The 19,103-nt window shown below is 34.3% G+C and overlaps 2 protein-coding genes across 2 annotated transcripts in view; one reads left to right on the top strand and one right to left on the bottom strand.

Annotated features, from left to right (window-relative positions):
- The window catches only part of LOC134853661 (coiled-coil domain-containing protein 178-like), a 28,522-nt gene extending 24,598 nt beyond the window's left edge, over nt 1–3,924 (bottom strand). Inside the window, exons 1-2 of the mRNA XM_063869669.1 lie at nt 3,460–3,924; nt 2,075–2,221 (exon numbers count right to left, since the gene is read on the bottom strand). Of these exons, the coding sequence (XP_063725739.1) occupies nt 2,075–2,221; nt 3,460–3,664 (352 nt within the window). The 5' untranslated portion in view covers nt 3,665–3,924. The remainder of the gene's footprint in view (nt 1–2,074; nt 2,222–3,459) is intronic.
- Nucleotides 3,925–5,176: 1,252 nt separating this feature from the next.
- Nucleotides 5,177–16,995, top strand: LOC134853662 (serine/threonine-protein kinase Nek4-like). The gene is made up of 6 exons (XM_063869670.1): nt 5,177–5,284; nt 6,299–6,412; nt 8,869–9,030; nt 13,096–13,290; nt 13,583–13,690; nt 16,816–16,995. The coding sequence occupies exons 1-6, from the start codon at nt 5,183–5,185 to the stop codon at nt 16,993–16,995; spliced, it is 861 nt and encodes a 286-aa protein (XP_063725740.1). The 5' UTR covers nt 5,177–5,182.
- The last annotated feature ends 2,108 nt before the right edge of the window (nt 16,996–19,103 follow it).

The raw sequence follows: 19,103 nt of genomic DNA on the forward strand, positions 1-19,103 counted from the left end.
CAATTAAAAAGAGATTTAATTTAACTGCCTCAATTATTTCGAGACGCCATATAGAGATGGCGCTAATGGTAAAAGACTTTTTTCTACGGATTAAATGTTATTTTTCAACCTGTTAATGGAGTCATAATTAAGAAAATTTTGATAATGAAACACAACGCAAAGACACATCATTAAACACATAGCACCAATACAATGAACACCAATATGACAGAATTTATCTACGGTAAAACTCAACAAAGCAAAGCGTTGCTTATCTTGGACGGACACGAGTTCGCTGAAAAGCGAGACATCAAATCTACCACTCACTGGCGTTGTGCAAAATGGCGTTCACATAAACGCCCAATGTCTCTAATAACTTGCGACGAAACCATTATTTCGTTCAATCACGAGCACAGCCATGAGTTTAACCCCGGTCGCGTAGAAGCAAGGCAGCTAGTTAGTCAGTTGAAAGAAACAGCAAAGTCGCACATCAATCCTGTAAACAACCAGTTGATAGCAGCTAGCCTCAAGACTGAACAATAATCCGGTAATTCAGCTTTCACTTCCTTCACGTGCAGCCCTGACAAGAACCCTCAATAGAAACAAAATGCAAGGACCACTCGAAGTGATTTTATCGACCGACCGTCACTCGACATTCCCGATAAATATTTGCCTTTTTGTCTACAAGATAGCGGTAAAGAAGACAGTGAGCGATTCCTTATTCTCGGGGACATGGAAAATTCAATTCATACGTTTTAAGAAAAAATTCAGCTTGGTTCTTACAACCAGAAGTTCAATATTCTGAAAGCAACCAGCGGTATCACCAATCAAACCCGTAAAAAGTACCGAGAACTCATTGAAAAAGTCCGAATGATAACAAACTCTTAATTTAACTTCATCTAGATTTCATTTTATCAAATTGTCGGCATAATTTTCTCAAATCAAGAAATATTTGATCAAGAGTCATATTCTTTAACCATATTGCCCAGTGAGCTTAGAAAGTCATATCTTTATGCTTTGATAGTTCAAAAGATTGGTAGAATTAAAATGTGAATTGAAATTTTCACGCTTTGAACTGAATTTGATTTCACGCGCTTTTTCAAATGTTAGCATTGCTTTCATCGGTTTGTTCAATTTCGGCATCTTGGTTTCAATTCCTTTGATTATTCTATTGCGATATTTTAATTGTTTCCATTCCTCAGATGGGATATTTTAATTAGCGTGGGCTACCTCGTCCTGGGCTATTTTTACTTCTGGGATAATTTTGACTGGGATAACTTCGCCTGGGATAAAAAAGTAAGGGATAAATTGTCATGAAACCAAATCGCCAAGCATTAATAATTCGCGTTACGCTCTCAGCAATATGAAGAAATTCTTCTAAGCGCGCATTGTTTATTCCAGAACATGGTCATTTTGGCAATTTTTAAACCCCCAGAACTTTACAAAAAATAATCGGAGGTAAAATATCTTTTTAAATTTGAACTTGGCAAGTCGATATCTTCAGTGGGGTATCAAAACCTTACTACAAAAACTTTTACTTTGATCGGCAAAAATTGACTAAAAAAAAATAAACCACACCGAGCATAAATATTCCGTTTTCTTCGAAATTCAGAACAAATATGAGTGATAACGTATTAACGGTAACATCCCAAATGGCAGAGTTTCCAAATGAAATAAAAATGAAATTTTTCCCAAATGACAATTCAAGTTTTCATTGTAATTCAAACGTTTTCTTTCAATTTCTAATTCTAACTTTTTGGCAGGAACGAAAACTTTTGTCTGAACAAGATTTGGAGTTAATTGCTTCCAAACAAATGTTAAGCAACAAAGTTGTCGGAAAAATTGACTACAAGAAGCTTATCAATAACCGTAAGCTTATGCTTTTCGCTTTTGATAAAAAAAATTCTTCAATTTAAAATTAAGTCAAATCAGGTATTCTAATACGTTTTTTTTTTAACTTAATTCCTTATTTTTGGCAAAAATGTTATTAACTTGAAAGTGCGTCGCAAGTTTTTGCCCTTGTGAATAATTGAATAATTCAAAGTTAAAAGTCTGGATTTATAAAATTAATTATCTCAATAAATGATATTGTTACCATGTTGATGATGCTGATGTTGAGTCGGACCCCCTGACGAAGACGAGGTCTGTTGGAACTGCTCGAGAATCAGCTGCAGCTGGTCAGCATAGTCTTTTGACCGCAACACTCCAGTCGCTGTACTCTTCAGAACCGGATGGCAGGCTCCTGAAATCAAATTAAAGCTGGTTTTTTGAAAATCCTTTGGAATGACTTATTCCTGTTTCAATGCCAGTCAAAATCCAAAAACGACATATTTGCTCAAAAACATGACAACGTTTTTTGAGCTGAAAAACGGTTCCTGGCCCAAACAGATTTGCAGTGCTCATCGTAAACTGCTCAGAGGCATCTCTCGATTTGGACTCTTGCGCTAAGTAATGGATGTAAACTGGGTATTAGAATTTTTTCCCGTAAATAACTTTGTTCACATCTTTTTATCCGACACTTTTTAAAAACCAAAAAGCGGGAAAACTTAAAAACCAAAAAAATGTAAAATTTTTCATTTGTTTTGGGGTAATTTTTCTTTTCAGGGAAATGGATTTTAGTCGCTACTGAATTTTTTTGCTATTGTTTGAGTGGCGTGTTGTGTTTATCAAATTTTTTTCTGTAAAGATAATTTCGCTTACGATTAGCAAGCGTTGTCTAATCAGATTTTAGACTTTTTTCGTGTTATCAACTAGTTCAACAGAATCACTTGAATCATTTTACCTTTGATTCAATTGAAATCAAAGCTTAATTTGAGCATATGGCGTAAATGCAACTCAACTGCCTATAAAGACAAAAGTGAATGGTTCGAATCCGGCCAGGATCAGTTTTTTTTTGCAAATGGAAAATAGTTCGCGAGTCAAAAAATTTTCGTCGGACTACTGTTTGTCTGCTTGTTTTTTTTGTCGGCTAAGTTGCCAGAGCAGCAAATTTGCCTGAAGTTTAGACATTTCTTACTTGTATTGGGCTTTTTTTGTGGGCATGAAATTAAGTTTCAAGAAGTTTCCATTTTTTGAATTTTTTTTGCTTTTATTTAAAAAGTTTGGAATTTGTTTTCTTCATAAATTCAAGGTGTGTTCTGTGTATCTAGTGCAGATGTAAGACCTTTGCTAGATACGACAAAGTCCGGAAATTCGATTACACCCGGGGTTTTTGCAAACCCTTGATTGAGGTTGCTGGCTTTTTTCACATAACCATCTTTATATTCAGGAGTGTTTAAGTTTTTTGTTTTTTTTTCCTCACAAACTCAGCTATCACAAATAAAAGTCTACCACCAATTTTTTTTTATGAATATGGTCGTAGCATCATGTGCTGCTTGCTTAGCAACCGGCTATCCTTGTTTTCTTATGGAAGCGCTAGAGTTGCCTTTTCAAATTATTAATTGATTTTAAAATATGACGAGCAATTAAAAAAATTAATACCTGGAATGCTGCTGACATCAGATGACGCGTCATCATCATCATTCAAAGTATGTCTGGCGCCGTAGTACACATTCATACCATTATAGTCGTCGTCTCCATCATTGCCAGAAAACAGGACTTGTGGCAGCTTTTGGGTTGCAATTTGGGTCGATAATGAAGGCTGGCTGTAATCCGATTGATGGCTGAACTTAACATCTCCTTCCATGGTTTAATGTTAGTTATAACCAGATTGATTTTAATAAAATCAAATTTTAATAAATGTAAGTTTTTTTTCTGAAATAGAAAAAATGGCTGAAGGATATTTCAGTCGGTCAATTTAGGATCAAACAGCTAACGAAACAGCTATTTTTTTTAGTTTTAAAAATATAGGAGATAAATTTGAGGTTCAGGTGCATTTGATATGTAAAAATGTGTATTTTGCGTTTATTTTAATAACTGGATTTGTGCGAAACGCACGTGCCGTTTTGTATTACAGCTTTCTATTTTGATTAGTCGTTTTATCTTCGTTATGTGGTAATTCTCTTCAGCCGTAAAAATTATTCTGTATTTTTTAACGCTTTTGTAATGCGGCTAGAATGTTCTCTGTTCTGTAAAAGTGAGCTTACCTGGTTAAAATAATCTTATGCGTACAGATTTTCTTACACGTGTGCTAAAAATTTACAAGGATTTTTTTCTCTCAATAAATGTTAGATCTTGAAAAACGTTTAGAAGGCTAAAAATCTACCGTTTTAATAATCTCGATTGTGGTTAATAATATCAGCATGATAAATATTTTGTCTTTTACATCAAATATTTTTTACGCCAGTTATTCGATGGTTTCTTTATTCGCGTCATTTATTTGATGAAAATTATCGTTATTTAAAAATCATTGTATCTTTTGAAAGAATAATGCTTAAATCAGACTGATATACGTAGAGACTTACACGTAAAAAGCAACTGTCGTATATTTTATGTGAACATCGCAAACACTCTGTGCTTTAAAATTTTAAAATTGTACGTGGCATAATGTACATTGGTTAAAAAAGTCCACCTTCTCATTTTTTTAAATCGACATTTTGGATCTTAAAACCGGCAATTTGTTGTAGGCTAATTGTTTGATAAACGATAGTTTGATTACCTTGAGTCAGTAATTCGTAGTTTTATCAGAGGAAGTTAACGCAATGTCTCGAAAGATGATAAAGAAGTGTATTTAGTTTTTTTTTCACGGCTACCTTTCATTTATTTTCCACGGCTACCGTTTGTTGATTTTCCAGAGAGACTTCAAACAATCAAATTTGATTCAATCTGTAAGTTTTATTATTTTTTTTTGAGTTTTTTCCTAATTTTTGTCAATAATTACTTCTTAGTTACAATTCTGGCTACTATTCAAAGCTAAATGTGCTTGATTCTTGGATGCAACAAATTAGCGCAACATTTTCTTAACTGATAGCATTCAGTTTTACCTTATCTGAACAGAAATCTCTCCTTTCAACCGACTTCGTCAAATTTATTTATTGAAAATTTTTGATAGAAAATTATTAATTGAAAATTTATTTATCAAAAAATTATTTGACAGATTTTTAATTAAAATTTTCTATGATCTGGGTTACTTATGTTTCAAGGGAGCTCTAGTTCACTAGAAATTTTTGATTTGTAAAGTTGAATTTGAGCACAAATTTCATTGCAAATTATTTTCTTTGTAATAACCATTTTTTTTAAACTGATTATTTGATTGGTGACCGCGATGGCTGATCGATACGAGAAGATTGAAAAGATAGGAGAGGGGAGTTATGGCCAAGTATGGAAAGTCAAATTGAGAGACGATCCAGCCAACTCCAAAAACAAGGTAAATTAATTTACTAACCGCTCTGACAAAATGGATTAACATCGTTTTTAATTATAAAAATGGACAGACAAGAAACTATGGATTTAATCGATTTCAAATCGATTTTGAATTGATTGAATATTAAAGCTAAAAGATTGATTCAAGTCACCCTTTTTGTTTTCTTAAAGTTTCAGTATATAACCATCTTTTACTCAATTTCAATCACTTTAAATTGATTTAAATGCTTTTTTGTTAGTTCATTTTATGAAAAAAAAATTGAAATAAAATTCATTTAAATTAATTTAAAACCCATTGACGTGGATTTAAATCTATTTGTATTGATTTTGTCGTCCGACATCACTGAAAAGGGTTTTAATATCATGCCACACACGGAAAAATCAGACGGAAAAAACAAATCCACTCCGTGAAGTGGTTAGAACAAAAACCAGTATCAATGAGCTTTTCTTACTAATTTTTCTCAGTATCCTATTGAAACTATACCTACTGAGAATTGGCTATGTTCAGTCAGTCCTCTTGGATATACTCTTTAAAAAATAATAGTTTTTTCGCCCTTAAAATCCTGCTTTTGGCTGCTAGTATTAATGAATGCAAGGAAAAACACTGAAAGCCAAACACTGAAAAGAAAATTTGATCTACCTTTACTTTGTATTTTGGAGTTTTTTGTCATTTTTTTGAAATGGTTTGCCTAATTTAGTTCACATGAAATGCAAATAGTTAAAATGCAAATAAAATCAGGTGGAGGGGTGGTGAAATGGTTAAATCTCCGTCTTTGAACTGAGAGTTCGAGACCCCATTGATCTGTGCTTTTTGCTTGAGGGTTACGCCACATTACACAGCCCAGAAAAACATTTATAAACGTGCATTTTTTTTCTGAAACAAGTGGTTCTGAGTAAAGAGGTGAACAGCTTGTAGATTGTTTCAACCCGTTTTTCCCTTATCGAAAGTACGCACCATCTTAAAAAATTATTGAATATTTGCAGGTTCCGTAAAAACTGGATCCATATTTTGTTTTAGTTCGTTCTGAAATTAATCAGGCTGGAGAAAGCGAACAAGAAGGAAAGAGAGTATGCGGAACAAGAGGTTAAACTTCTCAAGACACTCAGTCACCCCAACATAGTCTCATTCAAGGTGGGGGTTTGATACATGCTTTGATACTAGTGGCAAAACAGAAGCAAGCTGATTTGTATGAAGACTGCCTTTGCTTTTTCGTTTTATGAATGGCTGTTTGTCTATAAAAGGTTTGAATGATTGCGATTACCTAGCGTTTTCGAATCGGAACATACGTTTTTCCCGTTAAACAAATTGTCTCATGTAATCCTTCAATCAGTTCAATTGCTTACTTTAAAAAGTAATATCTAGCGATAATATGCAGAGCAGGGGCGACAAAGTTCTCGAGTTCAAATCCCACCAGGAAGTCTCAAAAACTTGTCTTGAAAATTTTTTCGGGCATTCGTTTGTCTGCTCACTTTGTCTGGGCATAGTTGCCACTGATGCTATTTCTTTTGATTTGAGCAATTTTCACTATAAATAATTGTCATTTTTGATTCAGTCATGTAATTAGTAATTTTTTCCTATCTGCTTTTGTATATTTTAGTTTTTGGTTTGGTTTTTTGGTTTTTTTTGCTTAAAAATTTTGTCTGAAATTTCAGCTTTCATTATATCACTTTAGTAACCCAATTTTAGGTTGTTTGAAAAAATATTATTTTTTAACCTTATGTTTTTCCCAAAGAGGCTTTCAAACCTCTTAGCCCAAAATTTTGATTACAACAATTCTGTTTTCGGCTCAACTGGCGTCTACTCCAGTTTTGACGGCTTAGTTGCCGCTTGATTACTCTAGCGAGTAGCTAGTGTTTTTGTAAGAACTTTTTTTTCTAAGCTAACTCGCAAAGGACTCACTTGTGTGCCTTTTTTCAATAATCACGATCTGTAGCATTGGAAATTTCATAAAGTATGTTCTCGGCTTTATTTGTGGCTAGTGTTACTGATAGACTAAGCATCCGTCGCTGAGTGGTTAGTGCGTGAGACTCGTAACTTCTAGACCGCAGTAGGTCGTAGGGTCGAGGCTGATTTTTACTTTTTTATTGCTTTTTTTAGAACTCTGGAGCTGCTTTTTGTCGGGTTCTCGCTAGTGTCTTCGAAGGGCAGCTTTGCCTTGTTCAAGTATTTTTGATTGATTTTTGAACGTTAACAAATGTGTTTGTCCGTCTTTTTTAAAATTTAAAATCATTCGAGACAAACGTATGAAATTTTGTAGATGTTTTTTTGACAGTTTGAAAATGTTTTAATCGATTCATTTTTTGTCCGGTAGCTATACTCTTGTGGTATCAATGTGTGCCTCAGTGTAAAAAAACTCAAACTCCTGCTAGGGATATGTTGGGTAGCCTTTTTAGTAGAGCTGAATTGCAAAAATCCTTGATTACCTCACCGGCATTTAATGGATAAAGTTTGATTATATGGGAAAATTTTGTCTAAAATATTGTCATTTTAATTCATGATTGTTGCGAAATAAAACCATACAATCGATTATATTGTCATTGTTATCAATAATTTCTGTAGCAAAAAAAAACATTAAAATCCAATTAAATGAATCATAATCTATTTGAAATTTATTATACGTGATTATAATAGATAAAATCTTTCTTTTTGCAAAATTCTTTGCAAAACTTGCAACAACATCTGAATTACTCATGGCTTACTCAAAATTTTCGTAACGCCAGCTCTCCCTTTCTTCGTTTACATTTACTCTGCCCTCAGTTTATTCTCCCCCATGTTTACCCCTATGTTATTTGTCCCCGCGTTTACCGCACACACATGGAGGTGGGATAAGTGTGTGGGGGGGGGGGGCTAAACAGAGGAAAGTAAACGAGGATGTGTAAGCGCGCGGCGGTGTAAACGTTTGGGATGCACGCGTTGAGGGGGTGGGGGGTTGAGTAAACGTGGCCTGGGGAGTGATACGTGGTGGGTGCGGGGGGGGGGGGGGGGGTTGTCACATGCCGAAAGGACGACAGGGGACGTTAATTGACTAAAGTAAAGATCAGCAAATAATTGCGAATTTTAAAAATTTATGAGAAAAAATTGTGAACCAAAAAACTGAAAGCAAGAGATTTATTTCCTAAGCCAAGGTAAACCTAGTTTTGACTGATGTCACGTATATCAACTCAAATTTACAAAATTTAACTGTTAGTTTTTGAATATACTGCATTGGGCTCGAAACTTTCAGAATAATTTTAAAACGATGATTATAATCCAATATAATTGATTCTAATCAATTAAAATGGATTTTGTTGGCAAAAGTTAAGGTTATAATCCATTTTTAATCAATTATAATAGATTTTATAAAAAAAAAATTTAGAAACTGGCAAAGAAAATCAAATCCAATCGAAATTTGTCCATGAACCAAAATGCAGTGCGAGTTGCGACCAAGAGATCACTTTTTTTTGTTGTTATGCCATTTGCTTTTGATAAACTTCCTTGTGATATCGAACAAAAAGCTCTTTAGAACAGTTTGAGACTGTCGTTGAAAGATTTGATTGAGATGTGTAAATAAGTAGCCAACTCTTAGCGAGTCCGTACTTACAATTCAGGATCACTTCTGGTATGACTCGAAACAGACGCAGCTGGGGATAGTGATGAGTTTGTGTGAGGGGGGAGACCTCTACAAGGTGCTGAAGAGCAAGAAGGGAGGGGGAAAGTTAAGCGAACATGAAGTGATGCAGTGGTTCATTCAGATTGCACTCGCAGTTCAGGTAACAAATGTGACGTGATTAAAAAGGTTCCATAATGTTACGTAACTAAAAAGGGATTCGTATTATATGTTACGTAACTAAAAAGGGATTCGTATTATATGTTACGTAAGTAAAACGGATTCGTTTGATATGTTACGTAATTTTACGGTTCCTGTAATGGTTTTGTACCTCTTTAATGTGGAGTTTTTTCTCGTATTTCTAAATTATATTTTTCTCAACTTAACTTAAAATTTAATTCAAGTATCCTCAATGATGTTCTGTCAATATTCGATGATGTTCTGATAAAACGACTACTTGTAATTTTATTTTACTACAGGCGCTAAGATAATTAAAATAACAAAAAAATTGCTTTTTTGAATTGCGGTAATTGATTTGTATTTACGAAAAAGATTAAACCGAACAGTTTTTTTGTCTGCTGAAGATAAAATTAATACCATGCACAAAAAAGCCTGCGGATCATTTTCTCAGAAATACCTTTTTATTCATACAGTTTTTATTCTCGACTACACAAGTTGAATGCTTTTATTAAAGTAGTTCATCAAATAATATTAAGTTAAAATATGATACGCCCATAGTGTTTATAAGAAAACGCGCAAAATCAGCCCCCTAACATGTTCCGGATTTGAGTGTTTTTAGTATGAATGAAAGGAATTTGCATTAATTTAGCTCGCCTGTTTTTTTTACAGGCGAGTTTTTTGTGCAACTGTGTTTTGAAATGTTTGCGGTGACCGGCAAATACGGCGACAGCCGTTAAGACGACAACCGTTTCTGATGGAAATTTTTAGACTAAGTACAATTCTGAGAAATACAAAACGCAAAATGGATTGTCTGAGAAATATAAAACAAAAGTTGTAACAATTAAGAACGCATTAACCATTTTTTCCCGTTTTCGGTCAAAATGAGGCCCGAAAAGAAATTATCGGCAGCTAAATGAGAAAATAACTTGGCTAAAATTTTCGTTTTCAGGTGGTTCGTTATCTGTAAAAATTTATTGGGATATGGCATTGCTAGTATTTGTAGTAATTTTGGATGCTAATACATTCTTGTCGTCATAATGTCCTGTCGCTTTAATTGCCCTGCACCTTTAATTACTTTATAAATCGGGTAAATTTTTCTTGTTTTGTTTGGTTATTTCCAAAAATGTTACAATTCAAAAATTGATCTCATGTGTTGTTGGATATCTTAAACTATATCCCCCTTTTGGAAAAGAGGGGATATTCGTTACCTGGTTTATAATTCTCATATGCTTAACCATTGATTTATTTTTTCTAGGGGATATTCGGTTCTAGGTACCCGAGGGGGAACATAGTTAAGGAGCTCCCAAAGAGTGACTTAAAAAACTGGCCAATTCAAACGAAGTGGTTTATCAATCCATTTTTAGATTGTTTTTCCGAATAAATCTGATTCGTGAAACACGTAGTATATTGAAATATGTTCAAATGTTTCCTTTAGATTTTTGACACTTATCCAGCTGCCTTTTGGCTATATTTACAGAAGCGATGACCAAGTTTTATCGAATCGAGTACTAGAAAATTTTGTACAAATTTGCTTGTCTAACAGAAAAGTATCTTCATTTTAAACTTTTGGTACTACTATGATAGAGTGGTCCCTCGAAGAAGCAACTAATCACGCAAGGTGCCTCGATATTTTGCATGTAATAGTTTGAAAACCATTTTGTGTATAAAATATTCATTTCAAAAATCTCGCAAAGTAAGTTGAGTCAGAAACTTTTCAGATTGAAAATTTTAATTACCATATTAATTATATCCAGAACTATGCTCGCTTCAACATATATTGCAATTTAACAACCAAAATTGGGTTAATTTATTTGAAATCAAAATTCAATGCTGGCTTTTTTTTTAAATTTTGCAACTTAAAACGGGGAGGTTTTACGAAATAGCGAATCTTCTAATTTGTTTGAAAATGGACTGTTTTTCTGTAACTTTGCTTCTTCTTTATTTTCCCCGTGCCTCATTTTCAACTTTGTCTTGGTTCACTTCCTTCAAATCATTTCAATAGTCAGCTGGCAATTGGGTTACAAGTGAAAAATTTGAAAGATGATGTTATTAGGTTTAACTGCTGTCGGTAAGAGTGGGTGGTTTTATGTCCATATGTTTTTTGACTTGTTGCTTAATCTTTTTTGACATTTTTGGTGTTTGCTTTGGAGCCATCTGCTTTGTTGTTGCATACTTTTTGGGGATTTTTTTTCGTAACATGAACTTAACCAGTTCAAATGCTACTTTAAGATACTCTAACAAATAGTTTTTGATATAAAAAGATTTCGGCGACTGATTTTTTTCTTTTGTGGCTCGATGTTTGAGAGTTTTCGCAAGCTGGAGGTTTCATTTTTTTCTTGTAAATATGGCTGTTAAATTCAATTTGTTCACCATCAAGTGAACAAAAAACTCAAATCTTTGTTTGATATTTACCAATATTTTTAGACTCGTTAAAACTGAAATATTTTAGCTAATATGTTTTTCAATGACCAAAACGAATTGCCTTTGGGTTGTTAGATGTTTTCTCTAATTTTTTAATGGTCCATGAAGCGCAGTGTTGCGAAGCTAATCCGCTGTTCTTTCTAGTATTTTCTAGTGAAAAAATCAATTGTTTCAAGTTTATCGACGCTGTATATATACTAAACTAATTTTTCTAATTTTTATAACTTTTTTCGTGTATTCAGAGTGATCTGAAGCGCTGCTTCGCTTTTGTACATTAAGTAATGTCTTTTCTCAATTTCACTCACAATACCTATTAGGTGTATGTTGAGAATTTGATTGCATGTGCCAAAAATGTATTTTCTTACCCCATTGAGTTCTTGTTATCAAATAATTTTTCCACAGAGAGGGTTTTTTTGAGTGCTCGGATTTTCTCTAGTTTTCCGAAAAAATTTTAGAGTTCCTATTGGTGCAATCAACTTTTTTCTGGGTGTTTTTAGCTTTTTGCAGTTTTTCTAGTTTTATATGACAAAAACGATGTTGTGACGGTTTTTCTTCACAATTTGTGTTTCCTTTTATTTGATTGCAATCATAGTAAATCGTGTTTGTATAGCAAGTGGTGCGAAGCTCAGTTTCACTTTTGTAAAAACTTGAAATCAATTATTTATTTTTTATGAAGTTTTTGTTATTAACAGAAACTTCTAGATACTTTTTGTTTAATTAATGAAACTGTTAGGGCAATTTAAATTTGAAAAATGAGAAATGGTTAATTTTGAAAAATTAAACAAAAAAAATTTCGTGTATTCTGATATTGATCAAAATTGTTTACACTGAGTTTACAGGCAGGGTAGAAATTTAACAAATGCGAATATGAGGAGGCTTAATTGATAGGTAAACAATGTTAGAAACAGGTAAGCTTGAATGATTTACTTGATAGGTTTTTTGAGGTTTGGTTTGGGTTCTTCTTAAATACTTCTAACGGTTTTTTTTGCGTATTTCACTAAACGGTGAAAACGAAAATTTTAGTTTTTTCATGAAAAAAGTGTTTTGAGAATGTTAAATCGAGCCGACCTTTACTAACCAGAAACGCAGGTGTTATTACTGTTTCGCAAATTGGTCAATGTATAGTGATGATCTGTAACCAAGCAAAAACGAACCAGGTAGAATTTTACTGTTAAGTTACTGTTAATTTGCCGAAGATTGAAATTTGGACACACCGTAGCAGGCTTTAATGGCCCATGTGAGTTGTTTTTCTTGTGTAACGATTAGATTTTCTGATATCGTGCTCAATATTCACAGCTGACTGATTGTTCTTCTCCAAGTTTAATTAGTTGGTTTTGGTTTAAATTGGATGGTGCAATTTCACGACGCGTGTGGTTCGTTTTTATGCCTTGTGCCTTATTTCAAAATGTTCGTAACCTAACCTAATTTTAGTATGTTTATTGGTTGTCGATAAGGACTCCTAAATGTTTACTTTCCTTAATAAGAGGACCAATTACTTTTGAAATAGCCGTATTAGCCCGCATGGATTTTTATATAACAACCGCACGGTGTGAAACAAGTACAAGATGTAAAAAAGATCACTGGTAGGGTAAAAAGCCAAAACTTGATGTTCTGGTTTTAATTTCAGTACCTCCATAGCAAAAACATTCTGCACCGTGACCTCAAAACCCAGAACATCTTCCTCACCCGATCCAACCTAGTTAAATTGGGGGACTTAGGGATTGCGAGGGAGTTGAAAGAGGACGAGATGGCCAGCACCCTCATAGGCACCCCATACTACATGAGTCCAGAGATATTCCAGAACATTCCTTACAGCTATAAGGTTAAGTACTGCCATGGTAAAATAAAAGTAAGATAGGCAGGTATTTTTTCTGATTTAATTTAGCGCAAAAAAATTCAAAGTAGCACATCGAAATTCGAAATCCATACGTTTTTTGTTAGCGCTCATTTTGATTCTTTACAAAAACTATTTTTTTGTGAAGAAACTCACCAAATCGAAACGAAACAGTTGCGGACAATTTGATTGGGATGTTAAGTTTATACCTCGTAATTGCATGGTAGAATTTTCATATATTTTTTTATAAAACTATGTTCTACTTGAAACGTGTTTCCAGTCCGACATTTGGTCTCTTGGCTGTATCCTGTATGAGATGACGTCACTCAAACATGCCTTCACAGCCCACGCATTCAGCTCACTAGTCCATAAAATCATCAACGGAGAGGTAAAATTATATATTTAATTTTTAAAAAAAACTTGAAGATTCATAAGTTTGGAAAGATTTTCACAGTTCTTACTAAAAGCGATGAACAGATTTTGGTTTTAGTCTATTATTTCAACAGACAGCCTTAGTTTTGTGAGAATAACAGTTTTTTTATCGACAGCCAAAATTTGTTTGCTTAGTTTTTTATGAAATTTTTGCTTTGTTTGCTGTTGTCAAGGAAGTTTTCTTGAGATATTGTAACACAAGCCATGTTGATCCTTGTAGTTAAATATATGTGCAAAAAAATGTCAACTTTGGCTGTTGGCAACGACCTATACGTTTTTTTTTGATGATTTTGAGGTCACATTCCGGATCTTATTTTAAAATAAAAATTATGAAAACAAAAATTGAAAAATTTAAATCTAGTAATTCGAAAAATGTAAAGATTATTAGGCGTTTCATGCAATCAGACTGATACATGTTGCATTCTCACTCATCCCGAGACACCATTTTTCTTTCAGTACCAACTAACGTAATGAATACACTTAATTATCTGTTTTTCATTTTTATGGGAAAAATCATTATAATTTGATAACGCTCAAAAATTATTTTTCTTAAGAATGAAACAACTTGAATTCAAACTAAAAGAAAATGATTATTTTCAGTACCTGTGTACTGCTCGTGTGTTTTATCCACGTGCTCTTGGAAGAAATCCAAGACTTGTAGCTCATTTTTTTGAGGCATCAGACTCTAAATCCAAAGGTGGCTTTTTTAATGTTAAATGCTTCATCACTTATTCTTTTTTGCTGGTCGAAAGAACAATTTGTCTCATACTTTTTGATTGTGCTTACGACAAGCTTCTTTGTTCCTGTGTAAAGTTGTAGTTTTTGAGCCAAAAACTTTTATTAAAAATTTGAAAGTTTCTTGTTGTTCCCTAAACCCCGAACTTCAACTGTTGGTGTTACAAGGTAACGTTGTGCCATTCGGTCATATTTGGAAGTTTGACCTTGCTTTGGAAGTTTAACCTTGATTTTGTGGAAAAAAGAATTTTTTGTAAAATTCGAATCGACCATGCCATGCTCAAGTTGCTCGCGACAACTGAAAATCAGAAGTTAATTATATTAGAGGAGAATAATCAGAATTGCGTCAGAAAATCAGTCTATAGTAAAATTGCTGTTCGCAATTTCACTGCAATCAACAACTCGAGTAGAGCTGTCTTGTTCCTGATAGAGAGCAACGCGAAATCTTACGAGAGTTTCATCGTTGGGCGAGAGAGAATCTTGATTGGCCGCGCAGACGAGTGAAGCTGCACAATGGTTCAGAAAACTAAACTCATTGATTTAAAACTACTTGTTACAAAAAACTTCTAGAGTTGCTTTACTTGTATTATTTACCTAATTCTAGAGTCGCGCCACTATGTGAGTACTTAATTTAATTTCTCGAGTGCAATTTATATGGTTATGTGATTATAATGAGATAAGGCGAGTTTTAGGTTGATCCATCTGAAATTGATCAAGGGTCCACTTTCTAATAAAAACTAATGGTATACTAGAGCTTACAACCCTGTTTTTAGTAGCGTTCGCGTGTTTTAGGTATTTAGAGACCTCGCCATGGGGGCGTTCTTATTTCTAGAGTGGATGGGTGTTTTGGTGGTGGCTTTAAACTGTAACACAATTTGTAGTTTCACGCTTACGCCAACCGAATTGGCTCCGACTGAATGTGGTATAAAACACAAGAGATAATGTCCCTGACCCTTAAGCCAATGTTTAGAGAGCCTGTTTTTCCTAACGTCATATGTGACTTAAGTAGACGACTGTTACATAGTGTTTTATGGCGCTCTGGAGCAACTGAACAGAAGTTAAAACAGATGGCCGAAAGAGTGGAGACGACTGACAAGGAACAGGAGAAGTTTATCAAGAACGATATAGAGGAAATGAAAAGGCGATATGAAACCGAAAACGAAAAATTATGGAACCTAGAGACGAGAATGGACACGATGAGCAGAGACTAAGCCGAGAGTTCCTGTGCAATACAGTCCAAATTGGATGCGCTCTTGAGACACTCTATTACTAAAAAAACGGTATCAGACAAAACGGAGAAGCAACCCGGCACAAGGGTGGACTTTGTGGAACCTCATCGCAAGAAACAGGAATCTACTCCATTGCCTCAGATCCATAAGAGCATAGGATCAGGGATGACAAAAACAGCAAAAAAAAGGAGGCGAGTTGAACTCAACAAGGATACCAAGGGATTCGGGCACACACACGAGTGTAACACCGGATGCCATGACATAGGCAAACACTTGGGAAATGATGAACAGGACATTAGAAGTATTTGCAACAAGGAACACGGAGTTGAGCGATAGAGGAGGCAAATCGAGAAAGGCCTTCAAGAAATCAAAGGAGTTTCAAGACGATTCAGATGGTTGCATAGATACCTGGGTCTAAAGGTCACAAAAACGTAATCGACTTCTAGTCGCGAGAGTGGTTTATAGTTTTCAGTTTTCCGTGCGGTTTAAGAATTCTAACTTTCAATTCAAATTTCTCAAGGTGGGTTAATTTTATTGAACAAGTGTCAATCATAGGTGTTCTTGAGTTTTCGTCACGCTCTAATTAGACCTCTCTATCGCTGTTTGGTTTTTCTGATTTCTTCTTACGTTATTTCGTTTTTCTGTGTCATAAGGAATGCAAACTCAAGTTTCTAACAGCAAGTGTCTAAAGGTCACAAAAAACGTTATCGACTTCTAGTTGCGACAATGGTTTATAGTTTTGAGACTTCCATGTGGTTTAAAAATTTTACATTTCAATACAAATTTCTCAAGTTGGCTTAAATTTATTGAAAAAGTGTCAATCATAAGTGTTCTTTACACCGTATGTGCCTCCAAAGAGCTTAAGGGCATTTTTGTTAGCTAAGAAGCGCCCATTATAAATTGTTCTAGAAATTCAAAAGCTTAAAGGGCATCTATCGTTGTCTGTGAAATTCGAAAGTTGAGATTTTTCCCAAAACGTCAGTGTTTGATTTTGTTTCCCCGCGTTTTTTTTTCCAACTGCCAGTTGGCTAAATTGTAATATATCTTTTGTATTGCGCATAGCTTGAAAACAATTTTACAAGCCATGTTAACTTTCAAGATCGAAAACTTTTTGCAGCCTCCAAAAATGCCGACTGGCTACAGTAAAGGTGTGTGTGACTTGATCTCCCGGATGCTGAACAAAGAAATAGATGCCAGACCAAGTGCCAGGGACATCCTGCAGACACCGTTTGTACAGGAAAAAATCAAGAAGTTTTTGGAGGACTCACAATCCAAACAGAAACGGCCCAGCAGGTAATTTAAATTAGAAAAAGAATTTTTTGAAAAAAAGGGCTCTAGTCATGGTGAAATTTGTTAGAATGAAAAATTATTGCATTAGTCATGATTTTAACAGAATCTATAATTGTCATTCAGTTTTTTTTTTGTGCTCCAGTATTTTTGAAGTAATTTACCGTCGTGGAAATGTCCTAACTCTGTGTGGTTCAAACGCTAGTAGAAATCGAAATGTCATTTTTTACGGATTATTTGAGGGATCAAGAACCAAACAGCTACTTTCCAGCTGTTTGGAATAACTCGCCGACGGCTTGTATTGAAAAACTGAGTTTATATTTGGTAAAGCGTTCAAAATATTTAGTGGTTAGTTACGTTACGTCTCCGCCTCTCAATCGAAAGGTCGGATGTTCAGATGTTCGAAAAATAGCCAAAAAAATTGCATGTAGTTTTTAAACAGGGGCACAACAGCAGATTGCCGTGATGAGTTAGCTGTACAGCTCTTGTGTTGGTCCTTTCCACCGTGGATAAATGGTCTTGATCTAGAATTGATTGACATAAATTGTTTGATATTACTTTTTTAGTCAGAAATCAGATTCGCTCCGATCAATTACAACTTGGTTTGTTCTAACAATTCCTACTTTTTTTTAGTTCCAGTGTCAACGGCAGGCCTTCTTCTTCAAAACAGAAAGTGGTCAAAAAAATTTCATCGGGGGGTCGCAAAAATAGCGAAAGCAGCGACAACAGTAAATTGTCAGCCGTCATTTCAACACCTGAAAATGTGAATAACTTTGATCAAGACAATATTCCCACAATAAAGAATGTGAACAATGTGGTTAGTCAGCAGGGAAAAAGCAACAACGGAAGTAGTTCTAGTCTGAACAAATCGCCAGTCAAGTCGAATGTGAGAACAATTTTAATTTGTAATCTAGAATATACGGCGAAAGTCATAGAGTTTCGAAATAATGACATGAAAAAAATATCAGAGGCTTATAGATCTATTTTTAGAAGTATATTCAATGAAAAATCGTTAAATCTTTAATTGACTCTTTTCATTTCTTCCGCCTCGGAATTTTTTTCAACTTTTTCATAATATCGGATTAATATAACAAAAGGCATCAGGCTATTCAAAATGAATTTAATCTGCGTACTTTAATTCGTAAACAGATATTCTTTTTGAGTTATTAAGTACAAGCAGGTGCGTCCTTTGTTTTTTAGTACACAAATTTTAATAAAGAAATATTTAACCAGCAAAAAACACAGCATTGAAAAAAAATTTTAGGTTTTGCCTTCCAAAGCCAAACGTACTGAGTCAGAAAGACGACCAAACGTGAGTTCCCCCAGAACCCGAAGATCATCTCATGAATCATCAAGTATCCCATCTCCGAAAAACAACACCCCCAAAAAGAACTCATTAGGGGGGTCATTGCCACCTACTGTATTGCAAGAGCAATTACCCCGACCATCCTCGAGTAAACCTAAATCAAACGTAAGGGTTCAATGTAATCATTGTTAATCAATGGCTTCATTTTTTTTCAGAATGTAGCAGCTGATAACGTAAGTAGAAGCATATCTGTCGGCATGTTTATCTTGAGTTTTATTCGGAATGCTTTGTAAATCATTCGGTTTGATTTCTGTCATGTGAAATCAAACATGTTTTATTGTGCATGTTTTATTCAGCTTATAAGTTCAGTAAATAAGCTTTATATAAAGAATTTTAGTTTTGCTGCATTCTGATTTGAAAGGGGATAGATTTTTATGTAGACCCAGTCTTTTTTGTTCTAGTTTTTTTTGCTAGTAAATCAAAATTGCTTATCAAGATGACACTTTTGTAGAATTTGTAGACACTTCAATTCAGTTTAAACTCTTTTACTGGCGCAAGGAAGACAAATTATACTTGCTATCAAGTGAAGTGGAAAAGGCGCAAAAAATCGTGAATGACTTCTTGTTTGTAAATGACTTGTTTTTTTCTAGAATTCGCAGTGGGATAAAAATTTTACCTTTCGATCCAATTTTGTCATTTTGAGTTAATAATATCAAAAATGTGTCAACCATTATAGATTCTTAAAATTGAAAGAGCTTTGGGGCCATGCGTTTTTTTGGACCTCGAAAATTAAAATTTTTCATAAATGTCAG

This window comes from Symsagittifera roscoffensis, chromosome 8 (genome assembly GCF_963678635.1).
Source record: "Symsagittifera roscoffensis chromosome 8, txSymRosc1.1, whole genome shotgun sequence".
NCBI lineage: Eukaryota > Metazoa > Xenacoelomorpha > Acoela > Convolutidae > Symsagittifera > Symsagittifera roscoffensis.